This window comes from Danaus plexippus, assembly GCF_018135715.1.
Source record: "Danaus plexippus chromosome 29 unlocalized genomic scaffold, MEX_DaPlex mxdp_36, whole genome shotgun sequence".
Lineage (NCBI taxonomy): Eukaryota > Metazoa > Arthropoda > Insecta > Lepidoptera > Nymphalidae > Danaus > Danaus plexippus.
The window spans coordinates 416492-437957 of NW_026869857.1; the positions used below are offsets into that span (position 1 = coordinate 416492).

At 38.5% G+C, this 21466-nt stretch overlaps 5 protein-coding genes across 9 annotated transcripts; 3 read left to right on the forward strand and 2 right to left on the reverse strand.

The window, feature by feature from the left end:
- Window positions 1–2802: 2802 nt before the first annotated feature.
- LOC116776896 (UPF0669 protein C6orf120 homolog) lies at window positions 2803–5607 on the forward strand. 4 transcript variants are annotated; one of them, XM_061529013.1, is made up of 4 exons: window positions 2803–3106; window positions 3684–3775; window positions 3870–4028; window positions 4677–5607. In XM_061529013.1, the coding sequence occupies exons 1-3, from the start codon at window positions 2874–2876 to the stop codon at window positions 4004–4006; spliced, it is 462 nt and encodes a 153-aa protein (XP_061384997.1). In that variant the 5' UTR covers window positions 2803–2873; the 3' UTR covers window positions 4007–4028; window positions 4677–5607. The 4 variants fall into 4 exon arrangements, with proteins under 4 accessions (XP_061384997.1, XP_032526078.2, XP_032526077.2 ...); XM_032670187.2 differs by having other exon boundaries at window positions 2804–3106; window positions 4674–5607; XM_032670186.2 differs by having other exon boundaries at window positions 2804–3106; window positions 3870–3998.
- Window positions 5220–7473, reverse strand: LOC116776894 (thioredoxin-related transmembrane protein 2 homolog). The gene is made up of 4 exons (XM_032670184.2): window positions 7113–7473; window positions 6723–6986; window positions 6421–6555; window positions 5220–5829 (listed from the first exon to the last, which is right to left on the reverse strand). Exons 1-4 carry the CDS (start codon window positions 7403–7405, stop codon window positions 5712–5714), a joined length of 810 nt encoding a protein of 269 aa, XP_032526075.1. The 5' UTR covers window positions 7406–7473; the 3' UTR covers window positions 5220–5711.
- A 1040-nt stretch (window positions 7474–8513) lies between these two features.
- LOC116776864 (T-complex protein 1 subunit eta) lies at window positions 8514–15631 on the reverse strand. Of its 2 annotated transcripts, XM_032670140.2 has the most exons (14): window positions 15538–15631; window positions 14760–14858; window positions 14261–14356; window positions 13701–13766; window positions 13322–13397; window positions 12867–12978; window positions 12524–12657; window positions 11996–12326; window positions 11235–11404; window positions 11012–11038; window positions 10560–10694; window positions 9954–10142; window positions 9275–9399; window positions 8514–8776 (listed from the first exon to the last, which is right to left on the reverse strand). In XM_032670140.2, exons 1-14 carry the CDS (start codon window positions 15538–15540, stop codon window positions 8687–8689), a joined length of 1653 nt encoding a protein of 550 aa, XP_032526031.1. In that variant the 5' UTR covers window positions 15541–15631; the 3' UTR covers window positions 8514–8686. The 2 variants fall into 2 exon arrangements, with proteins under 2 accessions (XP_032526031.1, XP_032526033.1); XM_032670142.2 differs by lacking the exon at window positions 11012–11038 and having other exon boundaries at window positions 15538–15597.
- Window positions 15632–15824: 193 nt separating this feature from the next.
- On the forward strand, window positions 15825–20854 carry LOC116776867 (zinc finger protein 26-like). Its single transcript, XM_061528910.1, has 4 exons — window positions 15825–16147; window positions 16563–17960; window positions 18131–19225; window positions 19522–20854. Exons 1-4 carry the CDS (start codon window positions 15962–15964, stop codon window positions 20767–20769), a joined length of 3927 nt encoding a protein of 1308 aa, XP_061384894.1. The 5' UTR covers window positions 15825–15961; the 3' UTR covers window positions 20770–20854.
- On the forward strand, window positions 17975–19317 carry LOC133320458 (zinc finger protein 569-like). The gene has a single exon (XM_061528997.1). It carries the CDS (start codon window positions 18248–18250, stop codon window positions 19286–19288), a length of 1041 nt encoding a protein of 346 aa, XP_061384981.1. The 5' UTR covers window positions 17975–18247; the 3' UTR covers window positions 19289–19317.
- Window positions 20855–21466: the final 612 nt, after the last annotated feature.

The window sequence follows — 21466 nt, forward strand, 5'->3', positions numbered from 1 at the left end:
ATGAAATACTTTAATTTATGCATTATTATAAAATTTTATTACAGGCTTACAGTTTGAGACATGTTTTTATGTAAAAGTATTAAAATTGTAGTGTTTACAATTGTTATTGTAAAAACGAGACTGTTATAATATAATAGGATTATACTTATTGTTAGCGATCATTAAGTTCACATTGTAATAGACTTAATTATTCCAGAAAAAAGTATTTATTTCTTTCCTTTTAACTTTAAATGTAATCTATGAAAAATTATATTTTATTTTCTATTTAAGAGTATGTAGTGTAAAATCTTAGTTAAAGGTTATTACAGATTTTTATTCTAGTATATATTTTTTAAAGTCTTTAATACTATATTTTAAATGTTATCTAATATGGCAAATTTTGTGTAATTTCGAAATTATTAAGTTTATATCTTAAAATGAGCACAAGGGAAGAAAAGTTAATTTGAATGTTTACCTTAAATCAAATAGGACTATTTTCTGATTTAAATGTACATTGTCTGTACCTTAATTGTCTTTGCCGAGTTAGAAAAGTTTTAAAAAGGATCCCACGCACCATTCATCTCTATCGATCGTTCGTTATTCGTATAATAGAGAGAGCGAGACAAAACATCATTGTATCCCTCGTCCATCCCTTTCATGTATAAGCACATGTAGGGAGTGCAAGCGAGATAGAAAACAAAACATCAGCTGTCCGTAGAAACAGGTTGCACAGCTGAATTCAACGTCCGGGATGTATGAGTTTTTTCGATAAAAATGGTTTTTTTTTTAATTTTTTGAAAAGTAAGGTTTAAAGGAATATTCCTTATTATGTACAAATTTTAGATTTTTAGTACAATTTTAGACATTCTGCGATGATTTAACTAGTTAGACCCTTAAGCTAATAACAGATAATATTGAATTAATTGTGTACAATACAGAAAAAAAAATCGTTTCAATCTTTAATAACTTTTCATTTTATTAAAAATCTAATTTCTTTTTATGAGGGATCCAGAAAAGATTTTTTTTTATAGGTCAAGATGCAAGCTAACGTTTGACCCAAATAGTTTTTTTTTTGAGTTCATACTTAATACAAAGAGGTTGTATGTAGTTCGTAATATTTTTTTTTTTAATCATGATAAACTAATGTGTTATGTCTCGCACCTGTTTATTTAATAATCGGGGATACTAGAAAGTTCCATGAATGTTTAGATTTATGTTACTTCTCAATACTGTCTAAACTTTATGTATGTTGTAACTAATATTATCGTTCATTGGTTTTTCTATCTGATCTTTTGATATAAAATCTATTTAATTACGTCAATAGATATTTTTGCAAACGAAACATTTGTTCGAGCGGATGATAAATAAAATAAGCGTTTATCATTTCCTGCAATATTGATAAGCGAAGTTAAAATAAACATCTCGAGTTATATTGTATTTAGGGTTCCGTAGCCAAATGGCAAAAAAACGGAACCCTTATAGATTCGTCAGTTTGTCTGTCCGTCTGTCGCAGCCATTTATTTCCGAAACTGTTGAGCCTACATAGTTGAAACTTTGTAGGTTGATGTATTCTTGTAACCGTTATTCGAATTTTGAAGAAAAAATTAATAAATTTGAAAATTAAAGGGGGGCACACCATACATGGAACTGAAAAAAAAACTTTTCTTTCGGCTAACCTTTACCTGATGGGTGTGTACGGATAGGGCTTTAAAAAAGACATTAAGGTTGCTAAAACCATTTTTCGTCAAAATCAATTGTTTGAAAGATAGACGTGTCCAAAGTGGAGAAATGAGTGTCCCTCCTCACTAACTTTAAAAATAAGAGAGTGGGAAAACTAAAAAAAATATATGCTGTAGATTTCAATGGAAACTTCCAACGAAAATTGGTTTGAACGAGTTGTCATTATTAGTTTTTAAGAAATAATACATATACAACTTTGTCGTTCATACAAACACTTTGTAAAACCAAGTAATATTTTTTATAAAACATCGATCAAAGCTACAACGCGTTACAATAGTTGTTATATTATGTCATCTACTTGCTGCTACGGGACCCTTCATGGGCGACTCCGACTCGCACTTGTTTTTGTGAAGTCACTCATTGACGCGATATGTACCTACGAGTGATGCTTACTGTTTTAAAGATAGTTGATTTGACGTTTGAAGTTGATTCAAACGAGGGAGTCATCATCGCATACCGCTGACTCGGCACCTAGAACCGTTCCCGTTGGCCGTCTTTCTAATAAGTAATCAGAATAAACAAGTATTCTTGTACTAAGAAGACCCTCTCGGGTTGCATTAATATTAACATTCTAATATTGTATTAGTATTAAGCTCAGTCTGTAAGTACTAAGTGACAGTCTAAGTAATTGGTTACCTAATAAATAACCATTATATTTAAATAAAATCTATTTTTAAAAAACCTTTCGCCGTACATAGAACTTTACTAGATACATACGTAAACAAACAAGTATCTTTAGATACGATTATTTTTTCTATTCATTGACACTACTTTTTATTACGCAAATCAGAATTATTATATATTTATGCAATTTAAACAAAAGTTCAAAGTAAAGAAGATACAATAATTATACTAAAAAATCCACAAGAAATTTAAATTGGAAAATTAGAAAATAAATGTTAATAATTAAAATATTAATTTAAATAAGCTGTATTTGCTAAATGTCTGTTTTAAAAATAAGTAACACTTATAATAAGTTGAAAGTAAGACTGAATCATTTTATGATTTCAAGTATTGGTTGTATATACTTATAGTTTTAGATTATCTTACATTAGATAAGGTTTTTAGACGTTATAAATATGTCAAAGTCATAACAACGTCTGACAAATGCGAAATATATTTTTAAGCCTGCATATAAAACCAATTTTGAAGAAATGCGAAGGGAATTTATACTTATTTTGTTAGGTATAATAAGCGTTTCCACCCTTTCGTCCTTATTGACGACATATGTTCAAGTGGAAGCGGATAAATTGCTGTTAGACACGGTAGTTGGAGTTGTGGGTGCAGGCAACTTTTCGTATTGGCAATTGGGGCATTCTGGACCCCTTTTAGTAGAACTGACGTCTCTTTCCGGTGATGCAGACCTTTATGTGTCAGATTCACTCAGGTAAGTTAAAATGAAGATGTGATAGCATCAATAGCAACCGCTCATAAAAGTCAAATATTTGATATGCCTTAAACGTTTATTGAGTTTAATCGTAGCCGACTTTCAGCTTGCTGCATTAAAAGCATTGTATTTGAAATATTTATTAAAACACTTATCGGTTTAAACAAAATTATGCATCAGTTAGTCAAAAAGAAATATCTAACATTCACAAATTTATTTGGAATCAAGAAATAATGTCAGTGCATTCTTGGAACGTACGGAACGTGCGGCAGCAGCCGTAGTAAGTTAATTTCAAATTTGGTTAGGTAGAGAGAGGAGCTTGGACGGTGGAGGCAAGCGTTTAATGCGTTAGATAGAAGCCCCTTAATCCTACACCTGGGTCGCAAGTCCCAAGCGCTGTTGAAGCTCCTCTCCCTGCAACGATGGACCCGGCACCCGCACGGTGAATCCATGGAATGAGAAGTTTTGTCTCTATTGAGATTATATTCACATTTTTTATATATTTCTATATTATAAAAGCATTTTAACTATTTATAAATTTAATTTATTAATGCAATATTTCTTTTTCTTGTTTAAGACCAAGTTACGAGGTTGATAAAAATAACTTCAGCTCAGCAACCTGCGGAGCCGACACTGTCAGTATACCCGCAGAATTTCCAAGACCCATAGGTGAATATTGAATTAATTTTAAATAGATTTTTATGAATTTTGTATTTATTAAAATTCTTAGACAGGACGGTTATTTAATACGATGTCACTGTAGGAATCGGTGTGTTTGGTGACTGGTCAAATAAGGTCTCGGAATACAGCATTCAGGTCTTCCTTGATACATCGGTTCTGGTCAGGGACGAGTCCGTTGTAGAACATGCTAAGATCAACACTGAAAAAACCGGTGGGTGAATGTGGGATTGGGTATTGGGTTGTAAGTGACTGTGTTTATTATAAAGTGTTTGTATGTCATATACACGTACTTTAGGCATTGTAATCTATATATGCGTTTTCATCATTTGCTGAAGGTTTTGTACCGTCCCCATATGGCTACTGTAAGCCAGACCAATATATACTAGCGACCCCGCCCCGGCTTCGCACGGGTGCAGTGATAATAAGTATTGTACAGTACTACAGTCAAGTAATGTTCAGCCTGCATTTGAAAAACATGCTATTACGACATCACATCAGAAAACTCAAAAATACTTGTGTTTCTCCACTTTTTTATGGATATTTTATGTTCATATAAATCTTCCTCTTCAATGACTATCTATTAAGAAAACAGCATCAAAATCCGTTGCGTAGTTTTAAATATTCAAGTATACATTGATATCTAGGGACCGAGGAAGCAACTTTGTTTTATGCTATGTAAGTACAGTGATATATATATATACACAAGCAATGTTGACTCTTGTATGAAAATTCATACAGAATAGAATGTAAAATATATATCTATATACATGTACAAGCAGGTTTAATATCCCAGGTGCACTAATAAAGGCTATTAAGATTACATCAAAACTTGGATCAGAAAAATCTTCACTAGAAACCGGCTGTTACGACAATTGATTGTTTTCAGAAGTCCCCACCAAACCTCCCAGCAAGGAGAAGCTGAGTACAAAACGTGGCGATGATGACCGTCCAAGGCTGGTGAAGTTCCTCAGCCTCCTGGACATGATCGTGGAGATGTTCTTCCTGTAGTCGATGCTGTTAACCTTCACAGCGAGGACATCGGTTACATTGCTATCAATTCTAGTCACCCATGGGTCTTGAGATTACAAAGCTCTCCGGAACATTGTGAGCCGAACCTTATTTATAATTTTCTTGCATATTATTGTCATAGTTTTTAGTTTCAAGCGACATATTTTTGGAACTAAATGTATGATCATAATGGCTTGAAATAATTTATCGATGATCAATTGACTTTTAACACTTAACCACATCTGTCACTTCCACGTGGAATGTCACTCTTTATATTTTTAAAATTATTTAAATTTTTGCTTTATAAAATAAGTAAATATAAATATGTATGTCTGTATGATTTTTTTTATATCAATGATTCTGTTTGCTTTCGGTTACAAATTCCGTAACCATGATCGAGATGATCCATAATAAAACAGATAGGCAATTTTTAATAATTTATTTAAATAAAAAACCTGAAATAAATTAATCTTAACACATTGTAATACAGACAGACGGACACACGGACAGACAGAATACTTTAAGAACATAATTAATAAAATTATAAACAGATCTTTCATTTTATTAACATTTTAGGTCTTAATGTGACCTAAAGCTGATCAAGTAAATGTTAGTAACACACTAAACTAGTCCTAATAGTGGAAAGGCTGAACAGATTTTGATAAAATTGATTGTATGCGACAATCCATTGTATTAAGTCATGGTGATATATCTTTGTGCATTTATTAATAGATTATTTAGCACTGGAACAAGGAGTCCTCCGACAAGTTGCAAATATAAGATCTTTTTCGCTGGAAAAGTACTTGGAATTATCATTAAAAAAATAACCTGGTTAGTCACATATCAATGATCTATCGGTGAACGAAATCTTCTATTTTGTATTAGTCTACTTATATGTACGTTCTTCTTGATGGGTCTACTCGACCTTCTCCGTCTTCCTGTTAGCCTTCAGAGCCGCCAACCTCTGTTTGCACTCCTGATGCACGTCGTCCAGGTCAAAAGCGGCCTTCATATTGTCTTTCGAGAAGAGAAACCTTGAAATTGTTAATACAAACATTAGTTAGTTATTATCTTTTATTCACAGAATTCCCGACTTATTTATGTTATTTTTCTATATTTGGACATCGGCCTCCAGATCAGACAGATTTCTGTATTCGCGAATTTAAAAGCGAATTGTGTTATAAAGCTCACTTTAAACCAACATCCCCAAAGACCATGTCATCAAGGTCAACAAATATTACGAGCTCACTAACGAACTCACTAACAATAGGTTCGTCGTGGATTTGTACGCGGTAGAAGTAGAGCGAGAGGTATAACGGCTAAATCTCTCTACAACCTATTCAGAGACATGGGCCTGTCCGGAACTAACATCAATTCGTTGTTGGAGTGTACTTCGAAGGCAGCCCTAGTAGGTGCTTTTCAAATTTGGTTCGGTAGAGAGAGGAGCTTGGACGGTGGAGGTAAGCATTTAACGAGCGTTAAATAGGGGCGCTTTAAACCTACACCTGGTCAAGTCCCAGGCACTGTTGAAGCTCCACTCCCTGCAACGATGGACCCGGCACCCGCATGGTGAATCCATGGAATGATGAGAGGTTTCATCTCAATATTTATGTTATGTGACTTACTTTTGTAATTTCCCCGTAGAATCAGCTTGTGGTCTTCTTACTTGTTCATTCCCTTCTCTGATTAATATCACAGTTGGGAGCTGGCGACTGGTCGGTCCGTCTTGGATCCTGTACTTGGCGGCCGCTTCTGGATATCTGATGATGAAATAATAAAACATAACTATATGAGAACTATTATTTTAATTGTCTCATGATTGAATATATATAAATTTGTAAGGATATTCTGTAAAAATCTTTTAATTTTAGCTTAGAATTTTTTAAAAGAACATAACACATGTTAATATTGAAATAAGTGAATATACCTTCCGATATCCAATTTCCCAAACTTCAGATTATCCAGACTGTAGGTAGCGGATAGTTCGGCAAAGACAGGTGCAAAGTTAACACAAGCTGGGTGCCAAGCCGCATATAAGCAGATGAGCCAACTAGTGTTCTTATTACGTTTGAGCTCTTCGTCCAACACCTGAGTTCCCCGAAAGTAGGTAATGAGTTCAGGACCCGCATATGTCGGTTCAGGTAAGATAAGGGAGAAAAGAATAAGTAGAGCTCCGAAAGGAAGGCCGTATCTAAAATTAAAGATTTATAAATTTTATTTCGTAATGTTAAATCAAGACTACTATCCTTAACTTTCATTAAAATTTACTTACTAGATGGATTTTAATTAATGTATGGCGAAATATTCTAATCCTTACCTTACATCAGCGTATAACCACAATATTAAATTCGCTATTTTAGTGTACACAAATGACGATGATAAATAATTGACCATAGTAACACTTCCGGCCTTCCTAGTTCTCAGCATCACGACTATCATTAAGAAGAATAATATTTCCGTTTCCCGACTGTCCAATTCACAGTCTGAGCCAGGAAATAACGAATTACATATCAAAGAAGTTCTCTTTGAAATAACGTATGAAACACTCAGTAGAATGTTAACCCAGTAGTAAGGTTTTAGTAATTGCTTTAAATCTTTGTGAAACGACATTTTTAATAGAGAAAAATATTAACAAAGTTATCTATTTCAGGTGCCTCCTTACTATTTCTACGAGACGACCTAAGTATGACATTTGACAGCTAATGATCAAAACGACTGCACGTTCAAAAATTAATAACTATTTTCAATGTACTCATGATAAAGTCAAATAAATTCAAAAAATTAAGTTTTGTTTGTGAAAATTACTTAAAGAATTACTAAATTAAAAGAATTACTTAAAGTGATCATTTTATTAATAATTTACAAAATAATTAAGGCATTTAAGTTGGTTGTTTCTTTGTGTTGGACCTAAAAAACAGTAATTAAGGTTATTAAAAAAAAACACTAAATGAGTTGAAATTATTAGATAATGAGTGTTTATTATCATCATATAATAATAGTACGATTTTTTACACGGCCCTTTTTATTAATTTCTAGGTATAAAAAAATCTCTCTGATCTCTTATCACGCCTAAAATTGTATAATAATAATAATAATAACATAAATAATTAAAAAATATTTAATTAGATCTAATATATATTTCAGAAAAAAGGAAATTCTAAATAAAATTCGAGCTCAAAAGCTAAATTAAAATTATTTATAAGCATGGAATTTAGCATTTTCAATGCACGGAGACTTCAAGATCACACCTACGTCGATGCTATCACGCGAGATACATAGATGAAATACTTAACACCGTCTGTGTGTAGTGTAACGATAGTAACTCGTCACTCATGGTAAGGATTAAAGCCAGCTCTGTTCTTTTTATCCTTTTTTCCAATGAGGTTTCATTTTAAATTTACTATATCGTGACAAGTGGCGCCCTCTGTGCGCACTAACTATAACATACTGTCATCCTTAGTATTATTTCTGTAACTGATTATAATGACTCACAACACTGAGCCGTCGTTGTTAGTGATGGCGACATTTGAGCATCAGCTTGTGTGTGAACTATGAACACCGGCTTCAGACGTTTTGTAACACGTTACTGGAAGTGACGCTGAACAGTAAGAATCGAGCCTGAGACTGTACCTGGAACAATATTTTATTCAGTTCTCAAGTCCTAGAAACAACAAAATCTTTCACTATATATATATATATATAAAATAAAACAAAGTCATTTGTTGGTTAATACTATTAATTTATTGATAGCTAACTTATGAGCTATATGAAAGCGTGACATTAAATAATAATCCCAGCGAGGTGAGCTCCCCATCCTCGGAGGCTGTGTTAAAGCATCCCGGGACAGCCAAGTGCGGCTGCTGTCTCTTAACATCCAAATTAACGTCCGGATCAACCCATCCTCGGCCGTCCCATACCCCGCCCCGGCATTTGGGGTTCACCGCTCTTCGCATTCTTGATGGTCTCATCGATGGACAGGATCTGATGGGAAAGACATTATGATGATTATCTCCAGAGGTCAGTCATGAGGTCGAAGGTCGAGCCTGACATGCCATTTCTCTGTTCGGAGAACTGATGATAATTGCAACTTAAGTAAAAAGCAGTTGTTTAGATAAAACATCCTCCGGACAATCTGAATTGCCTTTTCAAGTGAGCTCATCAAGAAGTCGTCACAGTAAGCAAAGCCCGATGCATTGGTTGGTAAATTTTTTTAATGGAGTACTATTGAAGTTAAACTTCTATATACTTGTAACGAGGTTGCGTTAAACGTTTAACGGTCATTGGAGGGGGAATAGAAAGGGACGGAGCGAGACTAACGGGTGCGTGAATAGTGAATAGTAAGCAATGTTTATACACAGATTTCTACCGCTCCCTATTTTCATGTCCACGTTACGAAGCGTCACTTCCTCCGCACTGTTCCTTGTCACAGACACACTTATAGTCCGTATATTCCCTACTTGTCTCACATGCAGTACAGACCTGGGCCGCCGCTTCACAGGCAGCTGTTATAGCGTTGATCTTCACTACAGCTGGTTCCCAGACGCAGGCTTCGAAGTTGTCAGCTATGTCTTCCTTCTGGATGTCCACACCATACCACGGTTCACCTGCAAATTTATTTACGGCATATATCATTAAAAAATTTATTAATTTTATGAGTGAATTTTCAAAGTGAAACCTCTTATGCGACTTCAGACAAGTTTACGCTGAGGGAGAGAGAAAGATGCACATATGTAGAAAATAGAAGAGAGAGAGAGTGAGTTTGAGATTCCAAGCGCACGCGCATAGTATTCTCGCTAAGCAGCCAAGTGATCAGCGTGAGCGTGGCGAGGTCAGCTGAAACAGGAACTCGCTGTTCTATATTAATTCATTCACAACACTCATTGTTTTTTTACTTTTATTTGATACACGTATAATCTAATAGGGAAGTATTTTATTTCCAAATCCTCACAGATTCTTCCGCGAGGAAGGACTCCACACGTAAAATTTGTCTAACGGAGATCTAACATATATTTTTTTGTATCAAATTACGGTTAGATATTTAATAATTAATAAAAATTTATAGTTTAGTGCGCTGAATGTGTGACGTCACAGGCGCAGAGTCGAGCCCAGATGTATATAATCAGCTTTGTATAGTAATCCAGGTGCCGTCCCCACTGACCCTGATGATGCTTCTGTCGCAGCTTGTTCAGCAGGTTGGTGGCGTCGAAGCCGGCGTTGTCGCAGAGCTGCCTGGGTATGGCCTCGAAGGCTCTGGCCACGGCCGACAGCAGCAGCTGCTCCTTGCCAGCGATGCTCTTGGAGTGATCACGGAGATGCTTCGACAGTTCCATGTCTATGGCGCCCCCGCCTGAGAATTATGGCCACATTTGTACGGCATTCAGTATTAACTGAGGTTACAAAAAACACGTTTCTCCATAGTAATGATATTATTTTGTTTCTCAAGCGTGTAAAATTCAACCAAACAATGATGAGAATTGATCGGGAACGTTTGTAAATTGCTTCAATACCGTCCCACAGCTCTACCAGCACCATGTCCTGTACAAGCTCACATCGGTAGGTCGTACATTAAATTTTCAAAAAGAATTAGTTTAAAGTAATCTTATCTCTGTTTGTTCCGGCTGATCTCTGGAATGGCTGGACCGATTTTGACGGGACTTTTATTGGCAGGTAGCCGATGTAAGGAGTAGCATAGGCTACTTTATACTCCGATATATAAATGGCATATAATAGTTAGTTTTGCTATACAATATTGCAAATCTCTCACCGGCCACCACAGCATCATTCTTAATGGTTCTCCTGACTATCATGATGGCGTCGTGCAGGGAGCGCTCCGTCTCCTCTAGGAACTGCTCGGCTCCTCCTCTCAGTATGATGGTGCAGGTCTTCGCAGCCGGGCAACCTGGTGGCCAGTAATGATTCATTAGGACGCTCGACTAACCTACATCATCTTGATATAGAAATTTTTCAAGTCTAATTTGTTTTCAAACTGATATAAATATCTATATAATTGTAATTTAATCTACAATTAGCATAACTCTATAAGGAAAACATTTTCGACGGACGAAAGCAAAACTACCGCTATACATTGATGAGACAAAAAAATATATTTTTACAATGAAATTAAAATCAATAGGCGATTTTAAATATATTGATGAGGAACTAAAGTATACGGCTAGTGCTCAGTACGACAACTTTAGAGTATGTCTTGTTGTTTACCCTCCGGAACACAGTCCCCTCCGTAACCTGTAATGTCATGAAGGATAGAGCGCTGGATGGGGTGAGGAGGGGTAACTTATAGTTATGGGGGTATTATCTCTGTACACAGTTAGTAGCTGTGCCAAATCATTGTCCATCATATTCAGAGTACTGTAAACTATCTGTGTGGAGTTTAGACGTGCAAATCAGTAGTAGGCTACAAGTGCATCGTTGATAAAATTACCAGTGAACACGTTGTACCGCTCGCCTCCCACCTGGCGTTCCACGAAGGCCTCGCAGGAGCCCAGGGACTCGGGGCGGATTTCCCTGACGGAACTGAGGACTGCGCCCCCGCAGGCGCGCTGGGTGCGACGGAGGTCCTCGTCTGTTACGCGACCAGCGCAAAACATGTCCCTGCACGTACAAGATTAAATTAATATAAAGCAGGATTTCCCAAAGTGGGCGATAGCGCCCTCTAGTGTGCCACAGGCCTAAAGGGTGTTAAGAGAGCCAGACAATTAATTGGGGCCTGTGTAGAGGCCTGGGAAGATTTGTACTATCACTAAGTTTAGAAAAATTATAATAGTTTTATGGTAGGTGAAGAAATGGGGGCGCTGATAAATAATTCTCAAAGTGGGTACAGACTATGTTAGTTTGGGAACCTCAGATATAAATAATTTTTTAATCGGTTTTCCTCACGTACAAGGGGAAGTATTAATGGAGATGTTTTAATAAATATGTTGAGTAAAGTTCTGGATCATGAGATGTAAGACTTACGCCAGTATTATTCATTTAAATGAAACTAATATATTTTCGGATATACTACGCGGATATACGTTTCGGTTACTTTTCAGCGACCGTGATCACGGGCAGACGAGATCTCGTCTCGTCCGAAACGTCGGGACTAAGTAGTTTTAAAAATAATAAAATCCGCGTAGTATATCCGAAAATATATTAGTTTCATTTAAAAGTTCTGGCTCTTTGAAGTTTTTGGGTAAGACTCACCTGTCAGCAAAATATTGGGTGGCGACGTCACCTATGGGCAGTTTACTGAGCACAACCTGTGCCCCGCTGGCATGCAGGGCTCCGAGCTTGTCGTACAGAATCCTCCACTCGGCGTCCACCACTTTCTGGTACTCCTCGACGTTATTTACTCGGACTTCGGCGTTGTCCCTCTCAGCCTTCAGCTCCAGTTCAATGTTCAGGAGAGCGATCTTGCAGTTGGTGTAGCTCTTGGGCTGCATCTCGAAGCCGGCGTATGAGAAGGTCTTCTTGAAAGCCACACCGGCTACCAGGAATGAGTCTTCCAGCGCTCCCCCGGACACCTTCTTGATGCCTGTAAGATATTCACATCAGACTGTTTCTCAGTGAATGCCATGTGGAGGTATCGTTGTGACCGCCTCATGTCTACTATCAGGGTCTACATGGTGTTTCTGATATTGGATCCGTTCGGTTTAATCATTGGCAAGATTTTTTTAAATATTTATTCATATATATGTAGTTGTTTTAAGAGATAATGTGTTCGAGACTAACCAATCATGTCCAACGGCAAGAGCGGAGCATCCAGGGACAGTACAGCATCCACAACCATCTTGGAGAAGTGATCTTTCTGCTGGTGGATCAGCTTCGAGGACATAGCTGTGACCGCACACTTGCGGAGGAGTTCCCTGGACACACCCATACATTAGCAACATACAATTCATGTACACAATATATTAATACACTTCTTTACGTCTCATATATATTTTCTCCACAGACAGTTCGGTAATTGGATCCGTTGTTATAATCATTGATTTCTTAAAAAACATGGTTGACCGACTACAGAAATGTGGGTATGCGTTTTCCGCATGCCAATGACCTCTCGCCATGTCAATACCTCTGTTCTTCTGGTGATTTGCTCTCAATCTTGACAGCCAACTCCTTGACTTTGTCGACAGCCAGCTTTGCAGCACTGCGGACAGCCCGGACTATTATCCGAGGGTGGACTCCTGAAAACAGATGCCATCAATGAACTGTCATTTATGAAAGAGATAAAATAGATGCACTAGTTTAAACGCGTGACTTCACTCGGAACTGTTTAGAGAATAGAGTATATAATGTTATGATAAAACAGATAAGGCAAAAGTCAGCGCCATCTATCGTCTGTGATGGGACATTACACAACTAGAGTGTTTTTCTTAAGGAAGTTATTTACTAAATCATAATCGGTATCATCCTGATATCTGAACTACATTATTGTAACGTACAATCAATATATGTTCAGCAATTTTGGTTTATAGAGCAAAGTGTACACATACATTTTATAAATTTTCATTCATACTAGGATCTTACCTTCTTCAACAAATGGCTTCAGTCTCTTCAACAGCTCCCCGGCCAGGATCACAACGGATGTGGTTCCGTCTCCGACCTGAAGACGTACTGGTTACAAGGGTTCCTCATACTTGTCAGTCAATTCATATGTGAAATGTGCTCATATAGTTGTTTTTCCTCAATATTACATTGGGAAATTGGATCCGAGTTTTATAATCATCTAGTGGGAGTTACTTATATTAAATTAGACAATTTTTATCCATCCAAATCCATTCATCCATCCATCCACCCATCCTTTCATCCATCCATATAACATAAGCCGCCCGACTGTAATTTAGCCTTCCACTTATAAGAGGTTTCAATGAGAGTAACAATTTTGTCTACTCGACTGTGCTCGTACCTCAGCATCCTGGGACTTGGCTATGTCGACGAGGGTCTTCGCAGCTGGATGGACGACATCTAACAGCTGGAACAATCAAATAACATTAATATACCAGTATTGTGGAGCTGACTTGATGTATCTAGATAAAATTACATTTGTTTATGAACTGAGTCACTTTAATCTTAAGTTAACCGTCGGTTATATGTAAAAACATGTTAATTCCACTGTGAGAGATTACTTTATGTTTTTTACCGTCTTTTTAATCTAATATTTTATGTAATGGCGATATCGAACTGAAATTATTAGTACAAAGTAGGTTACAATTTTATCTAGTGTGTCTATGTTAATAAACAAGTTACTGTCTCAGAGCTTTTTTTAACATCATCTGTGTAAGGCGAAAGGACATTATAGTTGTTAATTTAGTGGTCATTTTTGGTGATCACCAACCACCGAGCAACCAAGTGGTCACAGTCTTCCCATGCCTCCGCTGGTTCCCTTAGTTATACATTCACCAAAATAAAGACATACATGACTTGCACCATCGTTTTTAAGTTTAGAAATACATTAAATGTGCTTACCTTCATAATAGTGGCCCCATCGTTAGATATTACAGCTTTTCCGCCGTGGTCTACAATGAGCTTGTCCATGCCCCTCGGCCCCAACGTCGTGCGGACCTGGTGTATTATAAATTTCCTATACATTATTTTATACACTCCAAGTCACAGAGTTGTATTTAATAAAACTATGATAAATTCGTAATGCATGTATGGTTTGGAGCAATGAAATAATGTCGGAACGTTATCAAAATACAATCATCTGCATAAAATATACTTAACATAATATTATTATTTAATGGCACTAAGCAAGTATAACTAATAGCCAACAAGAGTTATTCAACTTGTACGAGGAAAGTGGGAGAAATAATGAGATCTAAGACTCTCGTCACTTGAATAAAGCTAATATTTTACGGATTTAGTACACGTTTATAGTTATTGTGAGTCTCTCGTCTCGTCTGTTGTCATAAATTATTTTTTAAACTCGTAGTAAATTGAAAAATATTAACTTTATTTTACTCACCGCGTCTACAACTAACTGACAGGCATTGATGTTGGAGACCAGTTGGGGCTTGCCCTGGGACTGATCCGTCCCCTCCTTCAGAACTAAGATCTGCGGTTGCTGGAAACATCACACACAATTGTCATACATCTATTACGACGACATGGAAGAAGTTTGGGATAGTTTTTACTGCACGATTGATTCAAAATTTCTTCAACGTGAATTCGATAACACACCATAGCTATACCATTTTGTATACATAAAATTATGACATCTTGAGACTCGAAATTGTGATTGTTTTCGGAGAAAATATTTTACCAGTTACTCGACAGCCATTATCATCTGTTTTTAAAAATCAAAATAACACGAAAAATACTAAAAGGAAGCGTTCGGAATGACTTTATTTAAGTAGCTTATAATGGAAAAGCTTCTTAAAAACAAAAAACAATATAAATTATGTTAAAATATCATAAAAAATGTAATTCAAACCTCTATGTATGTAGTTAGTCATCGTAGACTGGGAAGTGCGTAAAGAATAAGAGATAAATAAGTGAGTTATACCGTATCAAGAGTTATTTCTAAATAATCACGCGAGAGTATTTCGATCACTAGACGCCGATAATATTAGAAATATACAACCCTAAGTTAACCTAAACAATGCAAGGAAAAAAACGAAAAGTACTCCCGTAACATGAAAAATACAAAACCGTTAGGATTATTTATGCACATATAAAACTTAATATCATCTAATATTATACAAATCATTTACGATTGATTAAGAAATTTGCAGTTAAATTACCATTGTGAATATCTTCTTGTAACAAAACCAAAACAACACACAGACTAAAAAGACGAAACTAAATGAAAATCAAATGACTTAAAATTCATGGTGTCTATGACCAAAAAAGGTATAAATATACGTGAAAATGTAGATTTGCTATTACTATGTTACTAGATGTGTAGTTTTTTAAAATGTGATAAATATATCACTCTATATTTAAAAAATTTAAACGAAAAATATTGGTTAAACATTAATCTGTTAGGAATCAATCTTTGTAAAAACATAATGTTGTCTTTGGACCTCAAGAGATGTAAATGGTGACAATGACGTTTGACACACTTCTGTTTTTTATATTTTAGCTATTAATTTGCAAGAGGCAACTACATAAAAGAAGCCGGAAACACGCTAAACCTCTGAGAAACATTATTACAGCGCTATCGTAATGAGCAAACAAGTGGATGTCAAGGCGTTAGTGTCACACGTAGTCCGCGGCGACGGTGTGCAAAGATGTAGAATATGTATGGGAGATACATCCGAAGGGCAAGTTCATTTAGAAGATACGGTGATGATGGACGGAGATAAACCCATCACATTATCAGAATTACTAGAAACAGTCACCGGAGTTCAGGTTTGTTTATGCACTTTGTTTACAATTAAATCTTCTGCAAATAACGGAACGGACTAACGTTTCTGTCAGCAAAATGGCGGCTTTATCACATTTATATTATAGTTCTAGCTAAATACGCCCAATTGAGCCATGATAAGTTAGAAATAGTTTACATAATTACGAAATGTAATAGTCTTATAATGTGCGTGTATAAATTCAATACAACTTTCTCGATGTACATGCAGTGACATCTATTGTCACTTTTTGGCCTAAATATAAACGAATCCATTACCTTTAATAGTATATGTAAAGAGAACGTACTATGTATGAAAAAATAAAAGAAATATAAAGTTATAGTAACCCTAACTTAAAGAGAAGTTAAACAAACGGAAGAATTGAACAACTAGTGGCCATTTGACTAGAGCGCTGGTTGCAGGTGGTGCTCGAGGGGGACCTGCCTCCTGGAGTGTGTCCGGCCTGTCTCATGTGTGCTCTGAGTGCTGCAGAGTTCCGATCCCTGTGCCAGCAGGCCGCCAGCCAATGGGAACTGACCGTGGAACTCCTGAATGGCCTCACCTCACAATGTGATGGAGAGAAGACTATATTTGCATTATTAGAAAAAAGCCAAATGATTGTCATCAAAGATAACACTTGCATCAAAACTATGAATATAGTCGACAGATTGAATGAGCACTTGACTGAACCAAAGAAGGCCGAGTCTCCCATATCCTGCTCTTGCCCAAACTGCGGCAAGCAGTTCCAATATGCCCATCAGTTGAGCCACCATTTGAAAGAATCCATGGATATGCAACGGGCTTGTTATATTTGTGCCAAAATCATGTCCCGAAGTGAATTAATCCAACACATGCATCAGGTACATGACAAGGAATCATTTGATTGTAAGAAGTGCCCGGCAGTTCTGTGCTCCTACAGCCAGTACAAGCTACATTTGGCCAAATCACATTTCCATACAGCGTGTATGTGTGTCGAATGTGGACGCAGCTTCCAAACTCAGAACGCGTTCCACGCTCACGTGTCCGTCCACCGACCTCAAACCTGCCCGAGCTGTAACAAGCTGTTCCGCAACCAAACCTGTTACGTTCATCACGTGAAATGGTGCTGCAATCTGGACAAGAATAGAGAGGACACCTTCAAAACCAAGACCAAAGTGACCGTGGAAGTGAAAAACGAAGTCAGCAAGCGGAAGATCAAAGTTGGTCTACGGGGGAGCGCAAACCAGCAGTGCATATGCGACTACTGCGGCAAGAAGTTCGCTGGGAAGAAGTTCGTCGCTGCTCACATCCAGATAGTTCACATGAAGAACACACACCGACCTTGTGTTTATTGCGGCAAGTTGCTGGCGGCGGCACACATGTCGGAGCACGTGAAGTATCACGAGGAGGACAGGTCGTTCACCTGTCAGCATTGCGGCGTGGTGCTTAAAACTAGGCTGGGCTACACGCAGCACATACGCCTGCACACCGGTGAAAGGCCGTACGCCTGCAAATTCTGCGGTCAAACTTTCTCAGCGTCCTCGCGAAGATCGGAACATATACGTAAAGCGCACAAGAGCTCTGACATCGTGTTGAAACACGCCTGTCAATACTGTCCAGCGAGGTTCCGTCTTCCGTACCGACTGAAGAAGCACCTGGTAGCTGTTCACAACAACGAAGACCAAAGCTTGGATTACGAGTGCGCTGAGTGCCACGAAAAGTTCGGATCCTGTCGTGGTCTCTTGCATCACAGCCGGAAACACCAAAACGTGAAATTCCTGCCAAAGAGAAAGGAGAGATGTGTCTTTAAAGTCTTCAGCGATGTGAACAGAAAAGATGTGTAGGAGACGTAACGCATTAATAAAAATATAATAATCCGCTTTAATTTATGAACTTATTTATATGAAAGAAAATTGGATTTTGTTATGTTGGTACCAAAATAAGATGTCCATTAATTATTAGTTCCTAAACAGATGTGAAGAGGAGGGGCTGATTGGTCACGTGGTTTCAGGTGCTGGAGGAATGGGAACTGCCACGAGGGTTGTGCTGCGATTGTTCCGAAACCGCCCTCACAGCATATCAGTTCAGGCAGCTTTGCAAACAGTCCGACAACCATTGGAGGAGGTCCATGGAAGTCATAAACAAAGCCACACTGATACCGCGCGACCATAAAACCTTGTATATATCGTACGCAGACGAAGTTGTATATAAAGATGATGGGATAACGAATTCAGCGATGGCGGCCGCCAGACTTAATGCCATCAGGAAAGGTGCTAACCGGCCGAGATACAAGAAGCACGTGAAAATTAGCGGTGAAACGAAATGCCGCGATTGTGGCAAAAAATTCCCTCTACCATACTACCTGAACAGACATCTGAAAAGCACACCAAAGCGGGCCTGCACTCAGTGTGGCGAGGTGATGCTTAAGGAGAAACTGGCTAGGCATTTGGAAACTATACACCAGATACATGTTTTTTACTGCGACATCTGTCACCAGCTGTTCAATGACTTATGCGGTTTGGGGCGACACAGGGAGGTTTATCACAGAGATAGCGCATTGGAATGCAAGGTGTGCAGGAACGGCTTCACCAGCGACAGATCGCTGGCGGCTCACATGTACTCGCACACATTATTTAACTGCTCGTCCTGCAACAGAGCGTTCGAGAATCGCAAGTGCTATATTTACCATAAAAGCGAATGCACCGGAAGGAAGTCCTACACCCAGAACCTTTATGAATGTCATGATTGTGGTAGCAAATACACCAAGAAACCCTCGCTGAGGATACATATAGTGCAGAAACATCTGAATGTCCTGCCGTTTGTCTGCCAGACTTGCGGGAAGAGGTGTTCCACTAGGAACCATTTGAGGTCTCATGAGCTGGTTCACAAGACCGAGAGACAGGTCTACGAGTGTTACTGCGGTGCAAAAATGCGATCGGCTCTCGGCTTTGAGATGCACCAGAGGATTCATTCGGGGGAGAAGCGATATGTTTGCGAGGAGTGTGGAGACAGGTTCCTCTCGGCCTCGAGGAGGTTGGACCACGTCAAGAGGAAGCACAGATCTAAAGAGTTAGCCCACGGCTGCGACAAATGCGATGCCAAATTCGTCAGGCCCTTCGAACTAAAAAAACATTATCGATCTGTACACTTGATAAATATAGTTAACTAGCGATTAGGAAGAGTAGCGAGTAAAGAGAGGTACGTTCCAGCAGTTAGCTATAATTAGCCAAATATTTAGGCGAAAATTTTTCTTAAAATAGGCGATAATTTTTCTCCGAGATCCTATCTAGCTCCGCAATGAATTACATTAAAATAGGCTTACTTAGCGGTCAACAATCAATGGATAGCGTAGATAAGGCATAGTTTTAATTCAGTGTTTTAGTAATATCTGCTTTGTTCCAGCTGAGAGAGGAGCTTTACGTACCCAAGGGTATCTGCATCGGGTGCTCCAGTGTGGCGATCTCGGCCTTCGAGTTCCGGATATTCACCAGGAACTCGGTCAGTCTGTGGAGGAACTGCATCAACACCATAGACACGTTGCCGAAAATGTCATGCAATAAGTCCGTATACGCCATCCTGAGGGGAAATATGTCGCTGCAGGCGGTGAACAGCTTCAACGGCGGGAAGACGGAGCTGGTGGAACATCTCTCGAACCGTCTGACCAAGAAGAAACCTTTAGTAGTGGAGAAGAAGCCGAGACATCCCAGAACGGGGCCGGCCTGCACTTGTGTCGACTGCGGAAAGGCGTTCCTAAGTCCTTACTACTTGAATCTACATTTGCGCAACAGCGGACAGAAGGAGGCCTGCTGGCTGTGCGGGGCCATGGTGGTCAGGGGCAGAGAGATGAAGGAGCATTTGTCAACAATACACAAGACTGATATGATTCTATGTCCGGATTGTCCCACGTTGTTGAAAAGCGAACAGGAATGCAAGAGGCATCTCAAGAAGTGCCACGGCCCGGGGAATTTGACGTGTGCGGACTGCGGCAGGACCTTCCAGAGGCAGACCTCCTTCGAGGTGCACACGCAGATGCACACCGTCAGGACCTGCAGGGCCTGTGGCGCGCAGTTCACCAATCGCGGCTGTTACAGAGAGCACAGATCCAAATGCGAACCGGACGCGAAGCCAGACAGGAAGTCGGTCCCGAGGAGCCGGAGGTCAAACGTCCGCGACCCGGCCACATTCACGTGCGACTACTGCTCGAAGACGTACCACTCGCGGCCGCAGCTGAAGAATCACATAATGTGGATACACATGGACGTGAGGCCGCATCAGTGCCAGTGGTGCGGGAAGAGGTTCTACACGCCGGCGCGTCTGGCCGAGCACATGGTGGTTCATACGAGGGTTAGAAACTTCGAGTGTGACATCTGCGGTGCGAAACTGGTCTCCAAGATGGCGGCCGTGTATCACAGGCGAAGACATACGGGGGAGAGACCCTACGAGTGTCCGGATTGTGGGGAGAGGTTCATATCGTCGTCCAGGAGGTCGGAGCACGCCAAGAGGAGGCACAACAGAGGTCTCAGGTTCCAATGCCCCCACTGTCACGCCTCGTTCGTCAGGAGCCACGAGCTGAAGAAGCACACAGACAAAGTCCACAACACGGACGAGCTGAGAGTTAAGAAAGACAAGAACTGCTTAGAGAAAGTTTGAATGGAACTTAACAAGAGGTCAAAGACCGCCGACAGCAATTATGTAACAGGAAAAATAATTTTTTACAATACACTATATTTTTTTTGTTCGACTTTCATTTCTACGAGCTCATCAAAAATAACAGTCTATCTAAACACATGAACCAAGTTTATAGGAAAAAAATGTTAAACTATTAATAAAATAACATTAACTTTAACTCGCGTATCGTATGTTATTTCGTGAAGGTTTTTATTCAGTGCTGTCTAATATTTTACTTGCCATTAACACCGTTTTCACATGCAGCGAGCATTTTTTTCCCGCCCCGATATAACACGCTTATAATGAAGAGACTATATTTCGGTCATGATGTCACGGGAATCTCATGAAGAACCGATAACTAAACAGAATAATTGATAGCAATTTTGTAACAGAACCTTATCTCATAACAAATGCTAAACATATAGTAACAAATTATTTTTGTTAAAAAACTCATCAACTTAACAACTTTTTAATATGGAACTCGTAATACATTTATTCTGCTGTGTATAAAGTACGTAATGATTTAGAAATATCAAAGGCTTATTTAGATTTAGAGGTGAAATTAATGTTTACAATATTAATAACTATAATTTTCTACGCTTATACAACAAACAACATTGGCCTCAATTAAATACGTATAATTGAAGTAACTCAGACATTACCTAACGCCATCCGCTAA

Bases quoted from the DNA above. Each gene is read 5' to 3' on its own strand.
- LOC116776896 (XM_032670185.2), top strand. From the start codon at position 2,874: ATGCGAAGGGAATTTATACTTATTTTGTTAGGTATAATAAGCGTTTCC. The intron at 3,107-3,683 runs GTAAGTTAAAAT...TTCTTGTTTAAG, and splicing joins TATGTGTCAGATTCACTCAG to ACCAAGTTACGAGGTTGATA. The intron at 3,776-3,869 runs GTGAATATTGAA...ATGTCACTGTAG, and splicing joins AGAATTTCCAAGACCCATAG to GAATCGGTGTGTTTGGTGAC.
- LOC116776864 (XM_032670140.2), bottom strand. The intron at 10,695-11,011 runs GTAAACAACAAG...ACTGGCCACCAG, and splicing joins AGGGGACTGTGTTCCGGAGG to GTTGCCCGGCTGCGAAGACC. The intron at 10,143-10,559 runs GTGAGAGATTTG...CATAATTCTCAG, and splicing joins GAATGATGCTGTGGTGGCCG to GCGGGGGCGCCATAGACATG.
- LOC116776867 (XM_061528910.1), top strand. From the start codon at position 15,962: ATGAGCAAACAAGTGGATGTCAAGGCGTTAGTGTCACACGTAGTCCGC. The intron at 16,148-16,562 runs GTTTGTTTATGC...CGCTGGTTGCAG, and splicing joins AAACAGTCACCGGAGTTCAG to GTGGTGCTCGAGGGGGACCT. The intron at 19,226-19,521 runs GTCAGGCCCTTC...GCTTTGTTCCAG, and splicing joins ACAAATGCGATGCCAAATTC to CTGAGAGAGGAGCTTTACGT.
- LOC116776894 (XM_032670184.2), bottom strand. From the start codon at position 7,405: ATGTCGTTTCACAAAGATTTAAAGCAATTACTAAAACCTTACTACTGG. The intron at 6,987-7,112 runs GTAAGGATTAGA...CTTTAATTTTAG, and splicing joins TGGTTATACGCTGATGTAAG to ATACGGCCTTCCTTTCGGAG. The intron at 6,556-6,722 runs GTATATTCACTT...TTTCATCATCAG, and splicing joins GGGAAATTGGATATCGGAAG to ATATCCAGAAGCGGCCGCCA.
- LOC133320458 (XM_061528997.1), top strand. From the start codon at position 18,248: ATGGAAGTCATAAACAAAGCCACACTGATACCGCGCGACCATAAAACC.